At 31.7% G+C, this 26,366-nt stretch overlaps 5 protein-coding genes across 5 annotated transcripts; 2 read left to right on the forward strand and 3 right to left on the reverse strand.

The window, feature by feature from the left end:
- LOC104762189 (heavy metal-associated isoprenylated plant protein 3-like) lies at positions 8,364–10,115 on the reverse strand. Its single transcript, XM_010485433.2, has 5 exons — positions 9,952–10,115; positions 9,631–9,799; positions 9,186–9,433; positions 9,021–9,108; positions 8,364–8,943 (listed from the first exon to the last, which is right to left on the reverse strand). Exons 1-5 carry the CDS (start codon positions 9,958–9,960, stop codon positions 8,564–8,566), a joined length of 894 nt encoding a protein of 297 aa, XP_010483735.1. The 5' UTR covers positions 9,961–10,115; the 3' UTR covers positions 8,364–8,563.
- Positions 12,165–13,010, reverse strand: LOC104762190 (root meristem growth factor 1-like). The gene is made up of 2 exons (XM_019240283.1): positions 12,684–13,010; positions 12,165–12,541 (listed from the first exon to the last, which is right to left on the reverse strand). The coding sequence occupies exons 1-2, from the start codon at positions 12,846–12,848 to the stop codon at positions 12,344–12,346; spliced, it is 363 nt and encodes a 120-aa protein (XP_019095828.1). The 5' UTR covers positions 12,849–13,010; the 3' UTR covers positions 12,165–12,343.
- On the forward strand, positions 15,355–16,851 carry LOC104762191. Its single transcript, XM_010485435.2, has one exon. The coding sequence runs from the start codon at positions 15,393–15,395 to the stop codon at positions 16,647–16,649; it is 1,257 nt and encodes a 418-aa protein (XP_010483737.1). The 5' UTR covers positions 15,355–15,392; the 3' UTR covers positions 16,650–16,851.
- On the forward strand, positions 18,171–18,960 carry LOC104762192 (basic leucine zipper 43-like). Its single transcript, XM_010485436.2, has one exon. The coding sequence runs from the start codon at positions 18,280–18,282 to the stop codon at positions 18,847–18,849; it is 570 nt and encodes a 189-aa protein (XP_010483738.1). The 5' UTR covers positions 18,171–18,279; the 3' UTR covers positions 18,850–18,960.
- On the reverse strand, positions 19,066–20,224 carry LOC104762193. The gene is made up of 5 exons (XM_010485437.2): positions 20,053–20,224; positions 19,901–19,971; positions 19,712–19,800; positions 19,562–19,619; positions 19,066–19,442 (listed from the first exon to the last, which is right to left on the reverse strand). Exons 1-5 carry the CDS (start codon positions 20,158–20,160, stop codon positions 19,166–19,168), a joined length of 603 nt encoding a protein of 200 aa, XP_010483739.1. The 5' UTR covers positions 20,161–20,224; the 3' UTR covers positions 19,066–19,165.

Below are 26,366 nucleotides of genomic sequence, written 5' to 3' on the forward strand. Positions count from 1 at the left end.
TGGTTGTAGTAACCTTTCTTCACATCATATTTTTGTGGTCTTGCTTTTTTATGCGATGCACAGTCTTGAGAATCCATCCACACGTAGCGGATGTAAATATAGAAATCTCATTCTAATATTGAAGATGGTCATAAAATATGAAAGGTCATGTCCATAAATTCTATCAGCTTTTTTGTGTTCTATTTCATCTTGTAGATATACTGTAGAATGTAGGCATTCACGAGTGTTATAAGTGAGAATAGTTATACTTGTAAACAGAGATGAAAAGCTGATTCTACTATTCGGAAGTTGAAGATCTCCTAGTAGATGGAATGTTCACTCGATGAGATGTATCAGAAGATCTTCATCATTTTCTTTAACTTTGTCATTTTTGTGTGTGTGTGTGTGTGTGTATTGAAACTCCAAATGCCTATAAGAAATTTTTTAAGTTATTTAAAAAAAAAAAAATTGACCGCACATTGCCACATTCACAAAAGCCATAAAGTATTTTCACAGGGTTCGTTTACAAATATAAAAATAAAATAGAATCTGCATGACCATACTTATATCTGAATTCCGTGCCAAAAATTGAATCATTTAGCTAATTTAACTTAAGACGAGTGAAAATAGAGAAAACATACTAAAAAGCTCGAATCAAAGACTTGAGTTATTGACTTGTCACTACAAGAAAATAGTTATATTACAACATTGAAAATTATTGCAATAATTTAATATATCGTTGCAAATCATGATATTGCAACAAAACTGAGACATATTTTGTTTGTTGCTGTTTGGGCGTTGCAAATTTGCATTTATTGCACATATGTTGCAAAGGTTACAATGAACTAACTTCTTGCTATATATGTCGTACTAATGCAACTTAGTATCGTAGTAAATTTATCGCATAATTGTAACACATGTTTGTAACTCTAAATGGTTGCAACTTATTGCCACATAAAACGTGTAACAAATAACATTACAATTTTCCAACAAATTAATTTATTACTATATGTGTTGTAATATTGTAATGTTATTTATGTAGCAAATTAGTGGTGTAATTACAACGTTTCAGTGCAACTATAAATCATCGTAAATAAAAACTACAAAAAATATGAAACAATTATTGTTCCATTGCATATTCTTAAGACGCAATTCATTTTACAACATTAATTTTAATTGCAGTATTTTGCTATTTCATTTGTTCAGCAAATTAGCTATTAATTTCAAATTTTTTATTTAATTTTTTCCAAAGTAAAATATATATCTTCATGATTAAAGTAAAAGGCATAACTCATTTTATTAGATAATCAAATATTAAAATATTACAGCAATGCATAAATAAAAAATAAGTACACAAATGATGTGAAATAGTTTTTCTAAAATTTTTTATTTCTTCTTATCACAGATGAGGTGTTCTTGATGGGTAAAAACACCTTAATCGGCCGCAATCCCTCGTTGAGCTTAGCCTTCATTTTCCATAAGACTCATCTAAATATATTTGTTAAAAGTAACAAAGTCAGTATATAATAATACAACAAAACTTATACCAATTACGACAAAACTCAATACTAATCAGAACCAATAATAAAATTGCGGGTTAATGGAGAACTGTGTTTACCTTTGGAGAAGAAATGTTGCTTGCTAACGTGTTGTATTGATAGTCAAGCACCTTCTTAAGCTATATATAAGCAAGATAAAATAAAATCGTATCTTTGATACTGAACTAGTAGATTAGACCAAATCTGTTAAAGTATTATTCAAAAATAAAATAAACAAAATAATAACAAGACGAGCCGAAGAGGCCGCAACATTACTTTTATATTCCACGCACAACGTAAATTTGAATTTGTATAGTTATCAAATTATTAAGATAGGTGTGTAACGGTTGTGGGTGAGTAATGAGGACAAATATTAGCTATCATACTGATTATACTTTTTTTTTGGTAATGAAATATTGATTATACTTTATATGTATATAATATATATATATATATATATATATATATTAGTTTAAAGAAAAGGGAATGTGATTATATATACATATACGTATATGATTATAATGTTTGAGATGTTAAAGAAAATGGCATATTCGGGTGACTAACGTGGACCACTAAAGATGATTAATTGATTATACATATACAATATATGGTTATAGTGTTTGAGATGTCATAAATTTATATTGCTTTTAGATACTAGTATGTTGTAATTCAAATATACAGTGATAAAATCATGACAACTATATTAGTCATAACATTAGTTTAGTGAGGGAAATGTAAACTCTAGTTAAAAACTTATTTTAAAATAAAATAAATTGATTACAGGTTTAGCTTTTATTAATTATCCTTCAAAACTTAAAATGATTTCATTGTTTAAAAAGCAGATAAACACTTATAATTAAAATCCATCATAAGCTTGTTTCAAGTTTATCCATTTCATTTCTACCACTTAATACCTGAAACAACATGAATATAAATAAAACGTTTTTTTAGTAACACTTCATGATTTTCCAAGTATAAGCAAAACGAACAATTGATATATTTAGATGTTAGTTTACCTTCTACAGTTGTTATTGAAACTAACAAAAGAGTTAATTGATTTACGAAGAAGTAACATAGAAGTCCATTCAAAAAAAAAATGTAATATGTATTTATATACATAATTTTTATAAAATATATATGTTGCGAAAGAGTTATAAATTGTTGTAAATACTGTGGTAAAGATGTCTCATATTTTGTCACATGTATATACTAAAATATTCTTGCAAAATAATTACAACTCATAATCGTGAAATATTTATTGTAAATTTTGCAAGACATTTTCGGATGTCACATTAATATTGCTAATTTGTAACGGAAAAACGATACAAAAATTTTGTTGTTATTTTGTAATAAAATTGTAATGAAATTGTGATGTGCATTCATCATTGTAAAAATATAGTAAAATTTATTGTAAAATCTTACCGAATACAATCCTTGCAAAAATATTGTTAGAATAACACAATTTTCTTGTAGTGTGTATATGTCAAGTCAACTTAATTAGTCGTTTGGTCTGGGAGGAAGATTCAACGAAACCGTGTCGATTGGGTTGTGTCTCCGTAGAAAGAAATTGATGTTTTCATATTTGGAAATTCTTTTCCAAGGAAGAAGAAAGTTCGTCGTCCTTATCATCATTCACTCATTGCAAAACAGGTTTGGAAATTAGTGTATGGGAGAAATCAAATCAAATTGAAATTTTCACAAAAGTACCAAAGTAGAGAGAAAAAAATATACGTGAAGGTGAGGAAAGTAAAAAAGCGCAAAGCATTGACTCCTAGAAAGGCTAAATGTCTTTCTCCTTTCCTCTTTTATTTGATTTTATCATTTTATTCATTTCATTGTGGTGGACCTCATTATCATCACCTCCTTGTGCAAGAAGGTGTTGTTGTGAATAGAGCCTACGTTTTCAATACTTATGTCTATACACATTGGTCTATGTTACTACGAAATCATGATAGTTGGACCGATCATTTGAATGAATCCAATAGACTGATATTAATTTCTGTTTGGCCACAGCATTGACACATGATGGATGATAAATCCTAAAATATTACTCAATTTTCTGAAATGTGAGTTTGAGGGCAAATTGCAAATACTGTTATGCGTTTTTTTATTCCATAACTAAAATGGCCATTAGATGGAACTTAGTAAACTTTTATGTTTTCATAGTCCACCAAATCCTAAGATCTATATGGTCCAACAAATAGTACTAAACTCAAGGTCTATGAGCCATTTGAAAGACATATCATATAAGAGAAAACTCATACTGAAGTTTTAAAAATAGACATACCAAATAACTTTTCTACAAAGCCATAAGTAATTTCTTTATTGTCAGTTAAACCATTATTAGTATATATACATATCAAAGGACAACAACACTCAAACGAAAATTCATCAAGACGTAAGTTGCATTCTGTCCAAATGTATATGGAGACAAATCTTATACACTAAATAATATGAGATTTAATCAAAATTTATATTTATAGTATATATTAGCATCACTGCAGCATGCAATGTGTACTTTCTTTTAATCCTTGTTAGTTGCTTATGAGATGATAATCTTTAAACATGTAGCTTAATACAGATATGCTTCAAGCAAAGACCTCATGTGCTGAAAACTTCTGGTTCTTGATCAATCCACTTGTTGGTACCTCAAATAAATTAGAGCAATTTTGGTAGATGACTATGAAATAAAAATAAATTAAGTAACTAACCTTATGTCAGATTTCTTTGCAAACTAACTCTTTTGAAAGTGGGGTTAAGGTGAAATAAATACCAAAATATCCTTTAGAGTTATGGTAATTACCAAACTATATATTTGTGGAGAAAGAAACAAAGAGAAAAAAAAAAACAATCCAGATGAGAAACATAAAAATAGCAGCGGTGGAGAAGATCAGACTGGTGATACTGTCTGTGGTAGTGTTTGCGGTGGTGGATATGAAACATGTGAAAGAGGTTAGAACTCATGTGATTCTACGAAATAACATGATATATTGAAAAAATATTTCTGTTGGTCGTACAAAATTGTTAAAATTCATGTGATTATATGAAATAACATGATATATTGACAAAATATATATGTTGGTTGTGTAGAATTGCTAAAACTCATGTGATTATGTGAAATAACATAATATATGGAGAAATATGTGTGTTGACTATGTAAAATTGTTAAAACTCACTTGATTATGTAAAATAACATGATACACGGACAAAAATATCATGTGATTTTCTTTCATAACATGAAATAATTATAGGTGTTTTGAAAGTCAGATCTTATTTCACATGTTACATCAGTGAGTGGTGGAGAAATCCAACGAGAAGAGGAAACAGAGAATGGACTATGGATAAGAGAAGGAGAGATTCTATAGAAAAAAAAAATTAGAGGTAAGAGATCTAATGAGAGGGAAAAAAGGATATAGAAGAAAAAAAATGTTAAATTTGATGGTGGTGATAACAAGGAATTGAAAGAGAAAATTGAAAAGAATTGTACAGTTTATAGATCTGGTGGTAAGTGACCGTGGGAGAAAAAAAAAAGGTGAACAGAGAGGAGAGAAGGAAAAGAAAATTAATAAAAAAATAAAGAGGGAGAGCTACGTAATTTCAAGTGTATGACCAACATACATGCTCGATGGTTAGTTTATTAATTATTTTTCAATTATATGAGTATCTATTATATATACTCTAATAAATTAAACGGAAAATCGGGTTAAAAGTATATGAATATATATACCTAAAAAAGGAAAAATCCCTTAAAAAGTTAGTTTGGGTTCGAACTCTCCCAATAAAATACCTAAAAAGAAAACTGTAAATGAATATATATGTGTATAGGTTATATGTAGCTTGGTTTTGGTAAAATTAAGTATAGTAATATAATTGTTTGCATAGTACTGCATGTAAAAATAATGTATATGAATAAAGTGCATTATGAAAACAACAAATTATATATGCATGTAATAAAGAATCCTCGAATATTCTGGTCACATTTTCGTTTTATTTTTTTTTTGTTTTATACGAATTATGATGTGAATTGAAAAATCTGTAACACTTTCCAATGTATTTTTTTCTTCTTTATATTTTTTACCTTTTTCTTTATCTTTTTTGTTTCTTCTCCTTTTATCTTTTATCTTTTTTTTTCTTTCTTTCTTTTATGGTCTTTTGGTCCACTTTTCTTGGCATACCCTAATAAAAGCCCACGTGGTAAGAACCAACGACAATCATCAAGCCTATGTAAAGAAAAAAAACAAAGGGAATCATTTTGATCCCTAATCTATTTTAAGATTATCTTAACTAACCATTTGAATATTTTAATATATTTTAGGCATTGCATTAACCAAAATGTATAACGAAGAAAGACCTCTTGTCTTGCAACTAACTTAAATTATTGATAAGAAAGATGTAAATGAGGAAAAATCATGTGTCTTCCTCGTAAACTAGTTTCTTATTTGTCGAGCAAACTCTCCCTATATCGACAAACAATAATTGATTTAGTGAGTTCTATAACATTATTTTCTTGCTTACCATTTATATTTAATCTATAGATTTTTAAAAGTTCTTTCTTACACCTCTCCGATTACACAAATTAACCATAGTATAAATAGTGTGAACGAATCTTAAAAATGTGGTTATCTTTCTTATTAAAATATTTACGACGGCAAAATAAAAATTAGCAATGGGGATTCGTAAATCGAATGAGTAGTTCTATTCTACGAAACCACCACTATTCTTGTTTCCCGTTCAATATCAAATTAAAAATTACAATGCACTGTAAAATACAAATAAAGTTTCTTATCAAGTTTTTTTCTACAACTATAGCTAAATTAACGGATAAACTTTATATTTTTGTAAAGTGAAAAAGGTTTCCTACAAGCAAAAAAAAATATTCCAGTAAATATTTTATTTGTAAGAAAAAGGATAAAGAGAATGAAATTTATAAGCGTGTTAAAAGCTTTATTAGTTTCCCTTTATGTGATTTATTTTTAAATCCTTTAGTTTCCTCGAACTCGAATGTAACTTTCCTAGAAAGACATATATGAAGTATGATGATGAAGCATCATGATGATGCATGAAGCACCCCGCATCATGATCCCAAATTCTCAACACATGTTCATGCATGTATTATTAACTAAATTAATATTGAATGAGATGTCGCATCAAACGCACATGCACAATAAAAACATGAATACGACGACTATCTTGATGTTAATTTTAAAAAATTAATGACTATTTTTTCTACAAGAAATAAATAAATAAATTTTTGGCATTACGTTACCATAAAAGAGTAAAAGGAAATAAAGAGTAATGCGAGCATTGATGTCATGGGTTGGCATTCACTATATGTTGACTTGCTAGTCCACTTCGCTAACATATAACTAAAACTTCTCTTTTTGACCAAAACAATGCTTGCTAATTTAATTTTGACTTTCACCTGTAGTTCAACACTACCAACCCTGTATTAACTTCAAATGTAGGTGTATGCTAAATGCCTAAATCTATAAATGTACTTGTAGATGAATCGGCTTAAAACATGTTTAATAAGAAGAGGCTAAGAGCTGAAAACGAATGAGATTTTTTGTCCTTTTCTTTTGCAACAACACTCTTTTAAAAAGAGAGTTTCATATCCATAATTAGGTAGTTGCTTTTTTATATATATATAGTTTGTTTCTTCCATTAGGCAAAAGATTCGATTCATATATCCTACCTCCACCGTTGATTTCATATAGTAATAAAAATCAGTGTTTTTACATGTAATATAATAATACTATGAAGTACTATGATGTATTAAGTATATTAAAATGATGGATTCAAATGTGTCAAAGAAACAAAGGAATAATAATAATAATATATTGAAACAGTTACAACTTACAAGACGGGAGAGGCCGAGAGGGCATGAAGCAGAGGAGGACAAGAGAGGACTCCCATCCAACTGGCTCAAAGTTTCGTAGAGACACCTAACCTAATAACGACACTTCTTTCTTCACTACACTTTACTTTATCACCAACTTTTTTTTCTCTTATCACCAACTTGAAAATCAAATTTGAAAAAAAATGATTATAGTTTTTGATCTTTAACATTAATCAGGAAATAAAGAGTAGAGTGGGCAAAGATTTTGTTTGTAAATTTTGGTAAAGTTTTAGTATTTATAAATGTATACATAAATGATTAAATGTGTAGTAATTGTTAAAAAAACCAAAAAAAAAGAAACAAAAAGGAAAAATAAGTATGTGATTGAGACGAGAGAGGTTTCCAATCAAGTGAGTGAGTGAGTGGTGGGAAGAGAAGAAACTACGTAAGCTAAAATTTATTACAACAAAGGAAAAATAAAAAAGAGACGAGAGTAGTTTATGTAATTATGCATTTATTATGTACTTTTTTTTGACTAAGCATTTATGAGACATTCACCACTTCGCTTTATAATTTTTAAATTGGAAGCAAAGGAGCCGGAGGTATCCGTATTGTTGTCTCCATTACTCTGTAAACTCTTATTGGTAAAGAAAACAAAAAAAAACTGTGCACTGTACGATAGTACATAAACACGCAAGACACTACTTGTTTGTTGTATATAAAAACGCTTGGGATGTTTTATAGCTAAATGTGGTGATTAGTACAGCGAAACAATAAGAGTTAAGTATGCATTTCATCAGTTTACTTGAACATCATAGTTTTTTAGTCTTTTATTAGTATATCAAATTTAGACAAATGTAATACATCTTTGGCATTTTAGATTTAATTTGACAACCACAACAACTCATAAATTAAAGCAGAATAATGAATAAAAAGCAAGTACGTACGATCAAATTAACTAATCTTTTAATTTTTTTTTATTATCAATTAAAATAACAGTAGACAAAAGGAAAAATATTGAAAATCTCTTTATAGGATATATTTGCATGTTTTAACTTCAGTAATTAAATATGCCCAGCTAGATAAAAAAAAAAAAAAAAACCAAAACTGAAACCGTAAGAGAATCTCAAAAGACGAAAATACCCCAAAGATTATTATTTACAAACTCTACCACCAACTTCTTCTTCTCTCATAAGCCGCCGCCGCTTCACATAACGACACACGCGTTTGGATTCTCATCGCTAAAAATCTGTGGCGCGTGGGCTTGAATCGGGTATCCATAAGGCCCACCTGGATAATACCCGTACCCGTAAGCAGGCTGAGCCGCCATATACTCCATCATATTCACTCCCTCTCCGCCTCCTTTATTACCGGACTTCTCTTTTCCATCACCGTCTCCGCCACCTCCACCTCCTCCTTTCTTCTTTTCAGCAGCTTCGTTACCATTCTCTTTATCTTTCTTCGGTGGCACAATCTCCACCGGACGTTTCAGCTTCTCACTCAAACTCTCAACAAGCTTCTTCACATCCATTGTTCCTTTAACCGTCGCCAAGTTCTTCTCTTTGTCCATTGTCAAACCATTAACACCTGCGTTTCACAGAGCATTAGCAAAGCGAGAGAGAGGCCAAAACAGAGAAAACAAAAAAGGAAGAAAGAAAACGAACCTTTGGTTTTAGTGACAGTCTTTTGGATTTTACCAATACAACCTTGACAATGGAAGTTCAGCTTCAGTACCGCCGTTGTTACCGGAGGCTATAATCAAAAACAAAAACACTTACTCAACATTACTGAAACATTTGAGAATCAGATGAGATTTAGATTTTGGTTACCTCTTTGGGTTTTTTCTCATTGTTGTTGTTGTTGTTGTCTGCTTTCTTCTTCTCCTCTGGTTTGTTATTGTTGTCATCGTCGTTTTTGTTTTTGTTGTCTTTGTCTTTCTCCTTTTTGGGTTGAGGAGAAACCAAATCGACTTTTTTCTTTGTCTTCTCTTCAAGTTTCTCCCTCAGTTTAGCCGGATCTAAAGCTCCGGTCACCGTTAGTTTCCCTGTCGCCGACTCCGATTTCACAGTCTCAACGCCTAAAAAGACACTTTTTTATATATGTTAAAACAAAATCAAACCAAAAAGATAGGAACTTTTTCGAAAAATCAAGTAACAAGTTCCGTGGAATAAAGATTGTTACAGCGTTCTGAATATGAAAAAATTGGAACTTTTAACAGAAATCGAAGTGGGGATATGAGAGAAGATGTTGAAGAAGAAAAAAAAAAAATCGAACCTTGGAAAGAGCGAACACATTTGACGATTCGGGAAGCGCAACCTTCACAATGCATGTCAACCTTCAAAACGACAGTGACGGACGCCGTTTCGTTCTTCTTCTTGTTTCCGCCGTCATTGTTATCTCCACCTTTCTTCTTGTTGTTGTTGTTGTCTCCGTCGTTCTTCTTCTGCTTAGAAACAAAACAGAGTGAGCAAATGAAACCCATTTATTTTTTTTAAAAACCTGATTTTTATTTTTTTCAAGGGAGAAAACAAAAATAAAAAAAACGAGAGAAGAAGGAAGATTCAAGAAGGTTGAGAAAAGATTTGACTCAGTTACCTCGCCCATGGTGATGATTTGATGACTCAGTTGTTGTTGTTAGTCAGAGAGAGAGAGAGAGAGAGAGAGAGAGAGAGAGAGAGAGAGAGAGAGAGAGAGAGAGTAGTGGGATGAGGATTGAGGAGGAAGTGGGTAGAGACTGAGTCGGAGGAAATGGGAGAGAAAGATGAAACCTTTCGTTTGTATTTATACTCACCAACTTTTTTTTTTGGAGTCGGTTATGGTTTTATGATGATGATGAATGTTGAATGAGTAATGATGGACCATTTCATTATGTATGTTGTATGTGTCTATGATGATGTTATTACATACGCTTTTTTTGTTTGTTTGTTTGATTTGGTCATTTCGGCGAATATGCGACGGTCGACTATATTCATTAGTATGCATTTTTTGAAAATAAAATCATACAACTTTTTCCATCAAATAACGATGATGTAAAAAATTTAAAAGGAAAATATCGTAAATATGCAAATTTTCATTTTAGTCTTGTTTTACCAAAATCACATTATTGAAAAAGTGTCATAATCCTTTTAATTTTTTTTTTATATCACAATGTTGGAAAAAGTGTCTTGTGATATATAGTTTTCTCCATGTAAAACTATATGATGTGATATGCCTAAATCAATGGACTGTAATTTTGTAACTTAAGAATGGATGAAAAAAGTAGACGAAACGGATTTTATTGGACATCATAAAAAAAGATTCCTAAAACCAAAATCATGGGCCTTGTAGAGTCTAGCTAGAGAGGTACCCAATTTTTATCTTCCTTCTACGTAGGTTCTTTAGGGCCTCAATAGCCCAATTCAAAAACTGAAATTACATATAGTTGTATGTGTGTTGGGGTGTTCCTTCTTGTTATTTATATAGAGACTCAATACAAAACCAGAGTGGATTTATATAAACCGTTGAAGTTTATCAAATTAATTTTGTAAGAACACGTTTTCAGATTTTCACTGAGAAGAAGATATATGATGTTGTTAATTTTATTTTATAGATGGTTTAGGAGAATTGGTTGCAATGTAACGATTGGGTATTTGAAAGGAAGTACAACGACAAATCTCACCAATACGACAATATGCCACAAACCTATTTTTTCTTAAACAATGCTCTCTACATATTTGACTACATTCCTCTGGAATATAATATTTGGCAAGGCTTCCAAAATGCACATATGGTGGACTTTGGGGGCTCTGGTCTCCGTGATTAGAAAATGAAGTTTTTCTCTTTATAACATTTTTTGCCATAAGATTTGATACACCTATTAAAAAAAAAAACAAATACAACAATTTAGTCAATATACTATTAGAAACATATGCAATACGTATTCTTTTTATCTCACTTGATAGATGATATATATAAGCTTACATGATGAAATAAGAATTAGAAGAGTAAAAAACAAGAAAAGTGTTTTCATTTTTTATTTTTGTAAAAACGTTGAGAAAATTCGTTTGAAAGTTTGAAGTTACTGAAGTCAAACTATATTATATTTATATTGTTGTTATTTATGTTACAAACAGAAGTTAATGCTATTACTAACGTATAACGTTTTTCTAAGAAATGATAGTTAGAAACAATTAATTAGTTTAAAACAATTAATTAGTGATCAATTCACAGTTGTTACTAATCAATTCTGTCAAAAATAATCAATTAGTTATAAAAACACGCATGTAGTACGTAATAATAGATTTGGAATACAACATGAATATTGGACTTTTTGATTCCATATTTAAAAGCTTTTGTTTAAGTCCAACAACTTCGGATTGATTTGTGTTGCTCCTCTCCGATCCTCAACGTCCACCGCCAGATTTATTCTATTTTCTTAGGAAATACATAGTATCCATTAAAGAAGAATTACATATCATTGTGTAATCTTATATAAATAAGTTCCACCTCAAAGTCAAAACCATGAGAGATCGAGAGAGAATTACAAATTTGACGAAAATGATAATTCCTAAGTTAAAGTGATCATTATAAAAAGAGTGATTATATACAGTACTAGCCAAATTTTACGAGACCTAACCGGAAGATGAAACTAAAATAAAATAACAATGATAATCTCTAATACTGTATACTGCATTAAGTGATCACAATATCACTGATTCAATGATATTTGTTTGTTCCTGTGTTTTTTTTTTTTTCTCTTAATAACCGAGAGAGAAAAACATCTATATATTACATACTTATATTGATAACCAAAAAACGTCTCTCTTGAATACATACAAATGTATAACTCAAAAGACCATATTCCGCGTACCATGATCAGTAGATACATGTAAACAATATGTGTTTAAACTTTAAAGTATAGTTGCTGATGATGCACCAAAATTGAAGCCTCTTTATGAAAGATAGGCTCTTCTTTCATGTAAGAAAAGTGTATATATAAATAATCCTTTTAATTATGCCTAGGAGGATGATGACCAGGGTTGCTATAATCGGCCGTTAAACTCGCCGTTTTGGTGAGAGTCTTCTTGCTTTTTCTTTTCCTCACCGTTTCTTTACTCTCTATCTCTAAACCATTCTTCTCATTTGCCTCTACCTTCACATTTACATGCTTCAACGTTTTTCGGTTTTCAACTTCATCTTCAGCAAGCTAAGAATACAAATGATTGATCGAGTTAATTAAAGTTAATTGATCCAAAAACCAATCTGTCTAATTTCTACTTCTTCGCAAAGAATATATATACTAATATATATACATGAATTAATTGAGAATTGAATACTAAAGTAGGTACCTTGTTGGCAATTTGAATACTAGTGCTTTCCGTTTGTAGAGCTATATATAGAGAAATTTTGATAAGCATACGTTTATACACTAACGCCGCCGAAACATACATAGAAATAAAGTAATGTATATAGACGCGTATGTAGATATATACCTTGGCGATTAATGTATGCATTGGAGACCTTAGCGTGTAGTTGCAAAACGAAAAATATTAAAAGATAGCAAAAAAACCTTATGGACACCATTTTTGTCTTCCTTTTTCCTTTCCTTGGCTTGATGTACGTATAAATTTGTGTGTGGGTATGAACTGGAAAAGACTGAACTTGCGTGTTCTTTGAGGGAGAAGAGAATATGGGGTGTTATAAAGAGCGACAAAAAGTCCAAGAACAAAGAAAAAGAGCGCAAGGTCAAAGCTAAGCTAGCTAGTATTCCAATAACCTTTATAATCTTTCTTGTTTTCTTTTAAAAACTTACATGATTAGTTTATACTGTAGTAGTAATATTAATGAAATAAATCAAGATGGGAAATGCGATAAACCGTTTTGAAAGTTAATTGTGCTTGGGGATTGTCTAAATAAAGACAAAAATAACAGGTGCCAAGTCCAATGTTGTTCAAAGCCTTGGTTTTGGGAATTCTTCTTGTATTGTGTTTTGAATTATATGGAGTATATTATTCATTAATTTTTCCATGTGATAGTAGTACATTAGTACTTAATTAATTACTTCTATTATGTTTTGATGAATGGTGTCTAAATTTTCATTTAATAATAAGTCAAGATTTATTTTTTTCTGTGTTTAAATTACATGTATTTTTAGAATGCTTCCTCCGTTTTCTGATATTAAAATATATTATGGAAAAAATACGATTTACATGTATCACACATGCAAACATATCGTATCTCTATTCTAACTCTAATTAGAAGAAAAGAACTAAAGAAGGCTGTTACTAAACCCTAGAAGGTGGTCTTACAAGTTGATTAGTCAAAGTGTCGACGTAGTTTTCAACTACAAGTAGACGGCCGGATTGGTTTTTGTACCAAACCGAAGACATAATTAAGAGATGTTTTGGTGTAGAATATTAATCCTACAAACCAAATGTAAAAACATAACTATTGATAAAAAAAAATATATGATATAACATATATAAAAGGATTATTGATAAAAAAATAGGTTGGATTGTGAAATAAATAATAGAATTGGAAACTACATAATTGTATTTTATCATGCAATTGCAATATTTGCAATTTCGGTATGGGTTAAAAGACCAAAAAAAAGAAAATTAAACCAGCACCTGCCAAGAAATGTAGAAGACCGACGACCAGAGCCTCTTGTTTTTAACACACTCGTTTTGGGATACTAAAAAAAACTCATGTGGATATGAAGAATGAGATTATAATTACTAAAAAAAACTCATGTGGATATGAAGAATGAGATTATAATAATTTACATATAAAGTGATGTAAATTTCAAAATTGGGTTTTACTTTCCGAGGACATAGTCACGTGATTGCTTTTCTACTCAACTTTATAATCAGATAAACTATTCTCACTTTTTTAACCTTAAAAATCTAACCTCGAATTATACATACAAAAATATAAATACACTTGATTAATAATTTACATTTTTATGTACCACATAATAATTCTCAATATTTTGTATGCAATATTAGTATTTTTTTAAATTTGTAATTTGTGTTTCTCTTTAATTAGTTTGATTTTCTGCCTGCGGTAATACTTGGAAAATGAACAATTTTTCAGAGGCTATGTTCCGGATTAAAGTAATCTTTCCCATCAAAAATATGTTATATATATATATATATATATATATATATATATATATTCAATCATTGGTAATATTTTGGAATATTGTAGCTCATATTTGCCAAATTAGTTTTTATTTGATTATTGATGAAAGATATTTTATGGTTATTATTTATTAAGACACTGTTATTTTTTATATTCTAAAAAATATTACAGTGATTTCTAAGAAAATACAAGTTTTTTGAGTCTCATAATAGATAGATTAAACTTACACTATTGTAGGATATAAATAAGTCTATATATTATCGTTACATATATATATGTACCATTATCGTCAGTGATGATATTTTCAATCTTCTTAATCAAAAAGCTATCAATTTCAAATTTACATAATCATTAAAACAAACATGTAAAAATCAAACAAAATAGTATCTTCTTTATGAAGCTTGATATATATAGACCATTCTTTTTATGGTTTTGTAAATAAAACATCTGCATTTTAAGTAAATGAAAGTATTAGTTACTTAAATCATATGAGAAAACATGTAATGCAGAAAACAATAAACAATAAAAAAGCTCTCACCATACTATTTTATCCAAAATGACTTGGCCATACCCATTTATTCATGATACATGTTAATTATGGTCGTATGATAACATGTTTTTTTAACCAAATATCACGTTATTTCTTTAGTATAATCACACAATTCCACTAAAACAAAACTAATTTGTTTTTGGCCAACCTGCACAAAAAGTACTCCTCCCCAATTTTTACCATTTTTACCACAGTCGTTATTCCCCAGTAAAAAAAAAACTCGAATCAGTTCCAAGAAGCCCATTTAATTTTGGCCCAATATCGCATGAATCAGTGGCACTTTTATAAATTTTCGTCCATTAAATATATTTTTAAAAACAATTAAAAGCGAGAGAGAGAGAGATCCAATTCAAGGCCGGAAAATATGGCGGAGATGTCTTACCTTCAGATCCACGATGCTAACGATGCCGTTTTCAACCATTACCACCACCACCACCAACGGAGTCTACATGATCACCTGAGAGATCAATCCCTTTCTCAGATCCTCGATTCGCTTCCTCACTGGGTCCAAGCCGACAACGTCGATCTCTACGTCTCTGAATCCGATTTTTCTTCCGGCGACGTTACGGTGCCTGATTTAGTAGTTTTCACGGCCGCCGAAGCTATTGATCTGCTCGATAGGAGTAGCTTTGTCATGGATCTGTTTCACCAGCGTGTCGAGCAATCTCTTGTAAGTCCCCTTATTGATGACGGAATCGATTGTTTCGAAAACTACGAGATACGTGGGGATAGTTCGGAACTTGATTTTGGATTGGAGTTAGAATCTAGTAGCGGTTTCGTTGATAATAGTGATCTTGTTGTTAACCTTAATGAACACGGTTTCGTTGATGGGATGAGGCTATTAGGGTTTGAGTCAGGCGATGTTATAGTTACGGTGGAATCTGGTTTTGATTCTGATGATGAAGACGAGCCAGAGGATAGTGAGATTTGGGGAATAGATTTGAATGAAGATGATGAGTATGTGAATGATGATGCTAGTGTGACATTACCTCTTTGTTGGGATTCACTTCAATTGGAAGAGTTAGGAATAAACAACGAGGAGTTCGAGTGGGAAGAAGTTGATGGTGATGATGAAGAAAGGGAGGTTTTAAGTGTTTTAGCAGAAGAAGCTGATGATAACAATTCGGTATCAGTCTCTGTTACAGCCACAATCTCTTTAGAAGATCTAGCGATAAGTGAGAGAAGGGGAAGTAGTAGTCTAGGGTGGGAAGTTTTGTTGAATTCTACTAGTCTCGAGTTTAACCTAGATGATGCAGAAAGCAACATGGAGTTATACATTGGGGATATTGATCGTGAGGAAGAAGATGAAGATGAAGATTATGATCTTCATACAACAGAGTATGATATGTTGTTTGAGGCTGAGATTTCATCTGGTCTTGGTAAGCCTCCAGCATCTAAATCATTCGTAAAGAATCTGAAAGTGTCTCCTTTGACGAGTGAGGATGTGATGGAGAACGGTGACGGGATGTGCTGTTGTGCGGTTTGCAAAGAAGAGATGAGTATGGGAGAGGAGGTTGCAGAGTTGCCTTGTAGACATAAGTACCATAGTGAATGTATTGTTCCATGGCTTGGGATTAGGAACACATGTCCTGTTTGTCGTTTTGAGGTTCCTTCAGATTAAAGACTGAGCAGGACCAAGGTTTTTGAAGACCATATGTGTTAACAAGAGAAGAGATGAGGACATACTTGTGTAATTAATATGATAACTTGACTTTGTAGGTCTAAACTCTTAAGAGCCTGTAGATTGTAGAAGATAATCACATGTCTTATATGAAAAAAGTGATGTATTTTTTATTCTCTCTTACAAGATTATTATTCTTACATTCAACAATCCATACTTGAATTGAGATAGTGGCTACATTTACTGAGCTATGCACATTTTGATGATATTGGCTACGTTTCAGCATGTAAAATTAGACTGTGTGATCTTTCAGTAATAACTTTAATGCAAATTTTCAGTAGATCATAATTTTTTAAAAAGAATATTATTTATCTGTGACAATTAACCATCTAGAGATTCTTTTTCTGTAAGTGTAATATGAGTATTGAAGACATGAGCTGGATAGAGGAACCTCTCAGTCGGTTCAAGTTGGCTGAGACGAAACTTGCATAAAAAGAGAGTCATTGTCTGTTTCTGGATACAAGACATTGCCTCTACGCAACGTTAATCACATTTTCAAAGCTGTTAAGCATCATTATCTCTCTTTAATTAATGTGTGAATTTAGCCTTGAAATTCAAAGTTTATTCCTTAATCTCTGTCTGGAAACAACGCATTAATGTTTTTTTTTTCTTTTGACTTTATATGCAGTAGGTTGTATTTTACTATCGGGCAATATTTTCTTCTAATATGATTATGATACAACTACATAAAAAGGAATTAAGACAAACAACCTTACAAAGTTACCATTATCTTTGTACAAGTAGGTAGACTTTGTAAGGTTGTTTGTCTTACTTCGTTTTGGTAAAGGTAATATCAATTTGGAACTGCATTTTCTTTTTCTTTTTGGTAACTTTTAAAAGAAATGATCCTAATCTTAGGATTTTCTAAATTGACGAATAGACTTGGAACAGTAACATTGTGAGTGAAAATAGCTAAAAACGTGCAAGTTAGCATCCACTGACCTCTTTCGTTACGCAGACATGATGATGACACAAACATTATTGTATTTCACACGAATTAGCATACGTTGGATCCGCACATAATGAAAACTTAAAAAGATTATGAAAATGAGGTGAGTCGAATAGATTATATATGTATATCTATCTCTAATATAGTAATATTCATCTCTCTTTTTTTTTACATTTTCAAAAACAATTTTATATGGATTGCGTTGATACTTGATAGATTAAGTTTAATGTGACTAAACGGCTCATCACATATAAAATTGTTGTGAAATAAATAAGAGGACAATGAAAAAAGAGGCTACCTTGAGTTGAGAAACAAAATGTCGAAAAAAAAAGATACACTAACCTTGACAAAGATGTAAATAAGTGAAATTTTGTCAAAAAGTGTCACTACGATAGTTTTGTTAGTGGAAAGTTTCAAATGCTACGCAACAAATTGTAATTACAGTTGTCTTCATGCAAGTAAATTTATTTGTCATTATATAGCCTCCACCAATCTTATGTTAAGAGCCTACACATATCTTATGTCTCTTCTATAACGCAGCCAATCTCTCTCTCATTCTATCTTCTCCATCTGTCACTTTTGGTGTTTCTGATTCCTGCATCACAGAGTATATTCAGTTTGATGAGTAGACATCTAAAACCCTTCATGGATTCTGGTGTCCATCGTTCTCATTGTTTCGATATTTTTGAAGGAGTCCCATTACAAGACGACCATTTCAACTCGGCATTCCTACCAAACACCGACTTCAATGTCCAATTGCAGTCAGCCTCGACCCGCAGCAACAACAATCAGTCTCAGTCAGACCCAAATGCATTAAACATTTTCCATAACGAAGGGCTTGCTCCAGAAGAAAGAAGGGCGAGAAGAATGGTCTCTAACCGGGAATCTGCCAGAAGGTCACGTATACGCAAGAAGAAGCAGATTGAAGAGCTTCAGCAACAAGTTGAACAGCTCATGATGCTGAATCATCACTTATCTGAGAAAGTCATCAACTTGTTGGAAAGCAACCACCAGGTCCTGCAAGAGAACTCACAGCTGAAAGAGAAAGTCTCTTCCTTTCAATTGCTCATGGCTGATGTGCTAATACCCATGAGAAATGCTGAGAGCAACATCAATGACCGCAATGTGAATCATCATCTAAGAGGAGAAACGTCAAACCGTCCCACCAACAACAGCCCCTTTGGTAAATAAAATAAAAGTTTCATATCCCACTCTTCTCGTTCTTGGTGTGTTTAAGTTTAAGCCAGTAGTACTGTGATTGACCCATATATTTGTGACTTCTATACGACTATTCTGCAACTACTTACTGTCATTTGTGTATAGATTATAGACAACAACACTGCAAATAGCTATTATATACTGGTTTCACAGTTACCTTACCTCAATCGAAATTGTAAATCACATTACTGGTCTATGAAGCAAATCAATTTGAGCAAAAGGTTCATTCAAACAATGTCAACACCGAAAACGAACTAGAAGGTACATTTTTTTGGTTTCTTGCCCTACATCAACAATTGTCCTTCTTCTCTAAGACAGTACCTCCATTGGAGATTTGACCATTGGGTATCTCTGCAGAAGCTGAATCTATGCTCTCTTCTTCTAGCTCTCCTAGTTCTTCTACTTCTCCTACTTCCTCTACCTCTTCTACCTCTTCAACTTCTTCTTCTGCTTCTGCTTCTACTTCTACTTCTGCTTGTACTACTTCTTCTTCATCTTCGATAATGCATTGCACAGGGTCTACAAAGGAAGCAACCGGGTCTGCAAACGAAGCCAAGGAAGGCCACCTGAAAGCATTAACCAAAAAACCAAGATGATAAAAGAGTATTATCCCAAAATGACAACACCTTCTTAAAACTCATATGACAAGATCTCTGTTTCGAAAACACCAATCTAAATTGCTTACTTGCTTGAATAAATGGTTGCACCATCATCAACTGTTGTTATCTCCTCATACATATCATCTGAAACAACAACAAAACCCAAAAAAGATCAAATCTTTATGAACTTTCCAACTCCAAAGAACAATGGAGACAATACAAAAAAACAAACTAACCTCCAGAGAAGTACTTCTCCACAAGAAACTGCTTAAACCCATCTTCGTACTTTCGATACTTGTCAGAATACTCTTCGCTTTCGAGATATCTTAAAAAATACGAAATTTAGGTTCTTTATAGTCCCGACGAAGAACACAATGCACGAAAGAAAAGACAAAAAAAAAAAGTTTGGAATTTTTAGAAATTACTTGTGAAAAGATGGTTCTTCATCAATCAATTGATCTGTTAGTATTCCGTTGCTGTTCACCATATCCTCCGTCTGCAACACAATCGGAGTTATTATACAGATCCTAGTGTAAATTATCACTCTTTAGGGAGAGCAGAGAGAGGAGCAGAGTACCGTGATTTGGGGCGGCGGCGGAGAGGGAGGTGCGATAGAATTCTGCGGCAGTGGCTGATGTTCCGGCGGAGGCGGTATCGCCGGAGATGTGGCACTCTCGTTCGTCATACGTTTCAACTCTGGGGTTTTTTTTGAAAACCTTTTGACTGATGACTTTAAGAAGAATTTGTCTAGTATCCTTTAATTTAGTGAAAAAGCTAGGTTTTTATTGTCTTTCTATAATAATAATAAAAAACTTATACTTAAATTTGATTTTGTATTTTTACAAAAATGATTCGAAATTAATACTAAATATTTAGTTCTTTTCCCGCTTAATTAACTAATTTTTATGTTGGATTTTTCTATACTTGGTAAATTCGATCAATTTTGTAGAATTAAATAAGGAACCATTTTGATGTGTGTTTACGTATATAACAATTTTATATTGAAATGATTATACCAGCATACGCACAGATTTTAAAATACTATAGTATATATTTATATGTATATGAAATATTTCTAACAGTTAAAATTGAATTTTTGTATTGTACTAATTGTAGTTTAGGGTAGAATAGTTAAAATTGAAAATTTAGTATTGCATTTTAGGTTAAAATAGTTTAAATGGAAAGAAATCTTAGGACAATATGTATAGACGAAATAGAAAAACTTGATTTTTTTATTGTGTTGATACCGGATCCCACACTTTCGGCTCAAATCACTAGCTGCCATTCGGTCCACTAAGGGGTGAAGCCCACACTGATGTCTGAGGCCTAGTAGTGAAGTTGTTATTTCGGCGTCGTGAAGTCCGAAAGTGGGAAAATGAGTAAATGCTAGCGAGCTAATCAGAAAGCGTAACGCATGGAATTTCGGTTAAAGATCAAGTAAAAAAGTTCCGAATAAATGATGGACCGAAGATCACGCTAAATTAAATGTAATAGCAAGTAAAAAAAGAAATGAGTTGTAATGCAAAAAGAGAGATAGGCACAAAAAAAAAAAAAATACAATAAACATTAATTTGGCAATATTCACTCTAATTAGCACGCACTACTTAAGACCAATTTGGAGCTCGTTACGGCGAATAAGACATCCACACAAACCTTCAGTAACCTGGAGAGTGCGGATTCCAACTCTCACATATAGTTTAATGAAATAGTTAAAATTGAATTAGTAGTGTATGTTCAGGTTAAATAGTTAAAATGGAAAAGAAATTTTTGTAATATGAATAGATAAAGTAGTTAAACTTGAGATTGACAGATTGTATTGTAGTCTAGGTTGACTAGTTAGAATGGAAATAATTTTTAGTAAATTTAGGTTGAAAAGTCCAAATTCAGTAAAATTAAAAAAGCAAAGGAAGAAGGATCTTTGTTTGCATGGTAAAATAAATCTTAGTTTGTAGAGATCATACGTTTGGGGAGCCAAAATACATCAGGATAGCTTTTTCCCATTCATATAGAATTTTGAGCAATGTCAGTAATCAGTATGATCATGATGCAATCGTCTGTCGAACCAATTGATTCTCCAACACTAAAGTTGTTGTTTAATATAAAGTGATAGATAACATTTTTTTCTTACTGAATTAGGTGAACCAGTAGTGAAATGTATCTTTTTTTTTTTCCTTTTAACCCACTATGTCTTCGAGTGGGTTGGACCTAATTACGAGGCTTTTTAAGTTCAGCCTTTGTAATTTCACGTGAAAACAAAAGTTGTAGCTCTCATCTCATCCATCTCTCATTATCGTCAAAGTAAAATAAACATGGTTCTCTTATAAATAACATAAAACCTACCCAAAATACGGCTCTTTTAAGACCATGATGATGATTGGTGTTTGTTGTTGTTTGCATAGATATTAGGACATTCTGAATGGTTAGGTTTAAAGATCATTGTGTTTCCAAAGCCTTTGAACACGACAAAAGAGAGATTGATATATCAAATAAAAACATTCAATACGGCAAATGATTTGGAACACTCAGAACAGATCTTTTAGATGATGAAATTGATGCTCTCAACTATCCGCAATATGTCAATAAAAATTACATTTCGACATTCACAACAAACAAATTGAAAACAAAAGACATCGACCTTTCATATTGAAAACAATCCTAAAAAATCAATCCAAATCAAAATATATCACAATCTGTTTGTTATCTAGCCGTATGTGTGTGTGTATTTGTACGTATGCGAGTATGTGTATAAATTGGAAGTATGATAGACGAGAGAGCTGTGTGAGATGTGATGGGAGATGGGCCTGATGGGTGGCCCCAATGATCACGTGACAGTTGTGCTGATGGTATAAACGAGCTAGGACCCATGGGCCTGTTGAAGACTTTGCTATCTCAACCGACCACCGACGACTGAACCTTGAGCATTGATGGTGACTTTTCCACTCAACTCACTGACACACCTCACCTCGTCGTTTTAGCAAACACTCTCTCATACGTATTAGGATACACAGTATCTCTGCCCTAAAATAGTATATTATTGATCATACCATTTCTATAATTAATTTATAAATATCTTTTTTTTCATAGCCCTCAATGCTAAACAAATTTCTCAAATATTCTAGATGGTCGTATCAAATTTCGGAATTTATTGTATAGATATTAGATAGGATGAAAAAGCAGGTCTGTGACTGTACCAATGTACTGTATGTATATGTATTTTGTAGGCATAGCCGTATTTGTATGGTCCGTCTGGATTTTGAATTTGATAGTTCTCTTGGCTAGCCAAGGACACCTGTGTGTGTACCACCAATTAGTGTGCAGTTCACCTCCTCTGTCTCAGTGGGGTCAACGTTTCCCCCCCCTTCATTTCCATTTCTTTCTATTTATTATATTTGATGTTTAATTTACTGATTTTTTTTTTCTTGGTATGAATGATACTCTGATTTTTGTTTGATAAACGGATATATACTCTCAATTTTTTTATTTGAGCAATACTATACTACTAGTAGTTTTACAAAAAAAACAAAGCATTACTATAAGTCTATATGGTAAACCCTATTATTTGCAAAAACTGACGAGTCGATTAATTATTATTGCATGTGTTTTTTTAAAATAAAATAAATCTCAACTGTTCATAATTTTAACAGATATCATATTTGATATTTGATTCTGTTATATGATTTTATCTTATTTTAAAAATCACGCAGAAAAATCTCTTACCGCCGCTTTTTGTTTGCCAATATTAGTTCCCTTACTTAATAACAAAATAATATTCGTTGCATATGATTTCTAAGCGAAGCTAAATCTGTCAAGTTGAAGGCCAAACATAGAACGGACTCGTGAAATGTAAAACATAATTTCATTAGATTCTTCAAACAGTCGACATTAGAAAAATTCTTTGATGCGTGCAGTGTGGACACTGGACCGTGCACATGCATGTGAGGCATAGGTGTGTAATTAATGTTTTTGACGTCCACGAACAGGTACAGAAGAATCCGTGTGAATGTTACAAATTACAATAAGATTTTGTGATAAGTATAGCCACGTCGTATCGAAGCGCATGTGTGATGAACAAGGTTCTTCTTGCATGAACACTATAAATAAAGGATATACAAGACGTTTCTATATATTTATGTAAATTCGATCACTTCTTTTTCCAAAATGAAATCATTTTGTTCAGTCGCAGAATTTAGACAATGTTAAAATATGAGTATAGTTCAATTAGACATCTAAGCTAAGCATTTTACGGTAATTAATTGATAGTCATATGCTATTTTCAAACATTTGTATAATTGCATTAACCATATATCTGGTTCAGTTGCTCAAACTAGAACGAAGATTTTACATAGCAAAAATCACTACAACGATCTCTATCTAATAATTCGAGTCAAACAATCGACTTTAAAATTTTAAAAAAGCCTGGAATAAAGAAAAATAATGTAATACAGTATAACAAAAGTTTTTTTTTTGTCTTTATAAAAAAAAACGTTTTTGTGGCGACATTTTCCCGGAAAGCACACAAATATTGACGTTAAATTCATCATCTTTTAGCAATATGTACTGAAAGCTATGAGAGGTTCTTCAATATCGATTGTGTTAGTTCTGAGGACAATGAACGATTTTCATTATGGTGCATTTTTTTGTGGTCATTTCGATCTTAATCAGTACTATCAATTATTTCATTATGGTACGTACAAAATTACGCTTAATAAGTCGTCGTCTTATTAGTAATAAGATGATGAAGAAATGTTTGATCTAAGTGCTTTGAAATTCTCTATGAGTGACGGCACAGTTTCTTCGGGTTGCCTTTGAAAGGCTTCCAATACATTATACATGGACTGAATAATGTGAATATAATATATTCAATATATACATTCTTAACCAAAAACAGAAAGAAAAAAATATATATAGTATTAGTACCCGATTAGTTCAATAAGTTATTGTTTTTTTAGTGTGAAATTAAGTTAGTTAATTAGACACAAGTCACATACAGCCAGCTTAAGGACCAAACTCACCAAACCAAACCCAAGGTTAAAGCCATTAAAAGTTTATAATCTTTGGAGGTCTATCTATATTTCCAGTCTATTATTTTCGTCAGTTGGTATAATTTAAGTGACTTGATATTCTAGTAATTACCATGTCTCTAATTCCAGATCTCATAACCTTCTGTATTAATTAAAAGATTTGTGTGTCTTGTCTTTTTCAGCAAAACAAATTTGTTTTATTTTTTTGGGCAAAAATTTTGTTAAGAAATATTAATATCGTCGTTATCATTGGAGTAGTTACGAAATTATGATTTTGTTATTACCATTGTATAATCTATTACTAAAACAACACGAGCAGTATACATAATACTTCATTGCTTTCAATCATCATACATCACTGTCTTTGATTATAAAAACAGAAACTATAGATATGTCATTCACTGCTAATTGTTATCACTGTCATGCATCTATGAGATATGGAGCGATGAGCATTGTATTACTATATGTTTCCATGTCACTATTGTTGTGTTTGCAGTTTGCACTTTCCACCCGACATTTGCTTACCCACTTTAGTGGTCCTATTTGCTCTTTCCATTAAAATACTGGTCGATTTCATAATTTCTGAAATTATACGGACATCATCCAATATGAAATATGAAAACCATGGATATTTCAAGGGATATATGTACGTTCAAATTAATGCTAACGCTGATCCCTTCACATTTTATACAAAATGTTAAAAATTATCTTTGAGAAATAATTAATCTTACATAGTTTAATTACTGCAGTTCAAAAAATACAGATATGGTAACTGAACACTAAACGTGAGACTATTTGGTTCTACCAAATATGAATTATAACAAGGTACGGCATTTTGGTTTAGACTAAGGGTTTATCTATCATATATAAATATTTTGAAAGGCCTATTAAACATTCCTAAAACCATGGACTATAGATCTAAATTTGGTTAGGATGTACAAAAATAGTTGCGATTACTTAATATGACAACCGGACAAATAATTCCGATTACAAGTACCACATTTGTACACATACGCTACATTCTCATACCAAATAGTTTTATCATTCTTAAGAGATATACGGTGACGTGGTACAAAAGTAACCACTGGAACAGGCCACAGAGCTCCTTGAATCAGCAGATAAAGCGGGGTGGCCGACAAGTCGACAATCCAATTTATGTGGATATGAAACTCTTACGTTTATTCACCCTCCACGTGCCCTCTTATCCATCCATATCAACCGCTTAGATCATTCCTTCCCAATTCAACAAAAATCTTGCCCCACTATTATTATGATTAGGGTTAAATTTGTTATGCGTTCCAAATCCATCTTTTCAAGAAATTTCTTTGTAAAATTGACGTGTTAATTAAAAGATTAGACTATGATGAATCAGTTATAACTCAAACGGAAGATATCTATTTTGGAAAGAAAAAAAGATTAATATAGTAAGGTTTTGAACGAAGGAAAGCATTTTACGAAGGACTGTTGTACCACTATGACAATTGTTAAAATCGCTATTCAAGTTTGATGTAATATTCGTGCATCTGAAAGCGATATACGCTAAAACTAATACTATAATAAATAATTATTGAAAGATTGGCTTTGTAATTAAAATGTGGCAAGTGGCAACTATATTTCACTGTTCAAACCTTAAACTTACAACAAATGTTAGACGATATATACTAGATGTTAGTTTCCTTGTAGTTGAAGCAAGGGATTGGACCTTTTGACATTGCCTCCATTATATTTCCAATACAAAAAGTTTCTGAAAACAATGCGCAATCAAAAGCTCTACGCTTAACTTCAAATTCCAAAAGAAGCCTCTCGCGAAAATACCTATTTATGTTTTTGTTTCAATTTCACACGCAAAGTAAAATTCCATACTTATATA

Source organism: Camelina sativa, chromosome 18, assembly GCF_000633955.1.
Source record: "Camelina sativa cultivar DH55 chromosome 18, Cs, whole genome shotgun sequence".
NCBI classification, from domain to species: Eukaryota; Viridiplantae; Streptophyta; class Magnoliopsida; order Brassicales; family Brassicaceae; genus Camelina; species Camelina sativa.

Excerpts from the sequence above, each read along its gene's own strand:
- LOC104762193 (XM_010485437.2), bottom strand. The coding sequence starts at position 20,160 with ATGACGAACGAGAGTGCCACATCTCCGGCGATACCGCCTCCGCCGGAA. Across the intron at positions 19,972-20,052 it reads CGCCGCCGCCCCAAATCACG|ACGGAGGATATGGTGAACAG; the intron begins GTACTCTGCTCC and ends ATTGTGTTGCAG. Across the intron at positions 19,443-19,561 it reads GCAACCATTTATTCAAGCAA|GTGGCCTTCCTTGGCTTCGT; the intron begins GTAAGCAATTTA and ends TAATGCTTTCAG.
- LOC104762192 (XM_010485436.2), top strand. The coding sequence starts at position 18,280 with ATGAGTAGACATCTAAAACCCTTCATGGATTCTGGTGTCCATCGTTCT.
- LOC104762190 (XM_019240283.1), bottom strand. The coding sequence starts at position 12,848 with ATGCATACATTAATCGCCAAGGTATATATCTACATACGCGTCTATATA. Across the intron at positions 12,542-12,683 it reads GTATTCAAATTGCCAACAAG|CTTGCTGAAGATGAAGTTGA; the intron begins GTACCTACTTTA and ends TTGTATTCTTAG.
- LOC104762191 (XM_010485435.2), top strand. The coding sequence starts at position 15,393 with ATGGCGGAGATGTCTTACCTTCAGATCCACGATGCTAACGATGCCGTT.
- LOC104762189 (XM_010485433.2), bottom strand. Across the intron at positions 9,109-9,185 it reads ATGAGAAAAAACCCAAAGAG|CCTCCGGTAACAACGGCGGT; the intron begins GTAACCAAAATC and ends TTTTGATTATAG. Across the intron at positions 8,944-9,020 it reads GACTGTCACTAAAACCAAAG|GTGTTAATGGTTTGACAATG; the intron begins GTTCGTTTTCTT and ends TGTGAAACGCAG.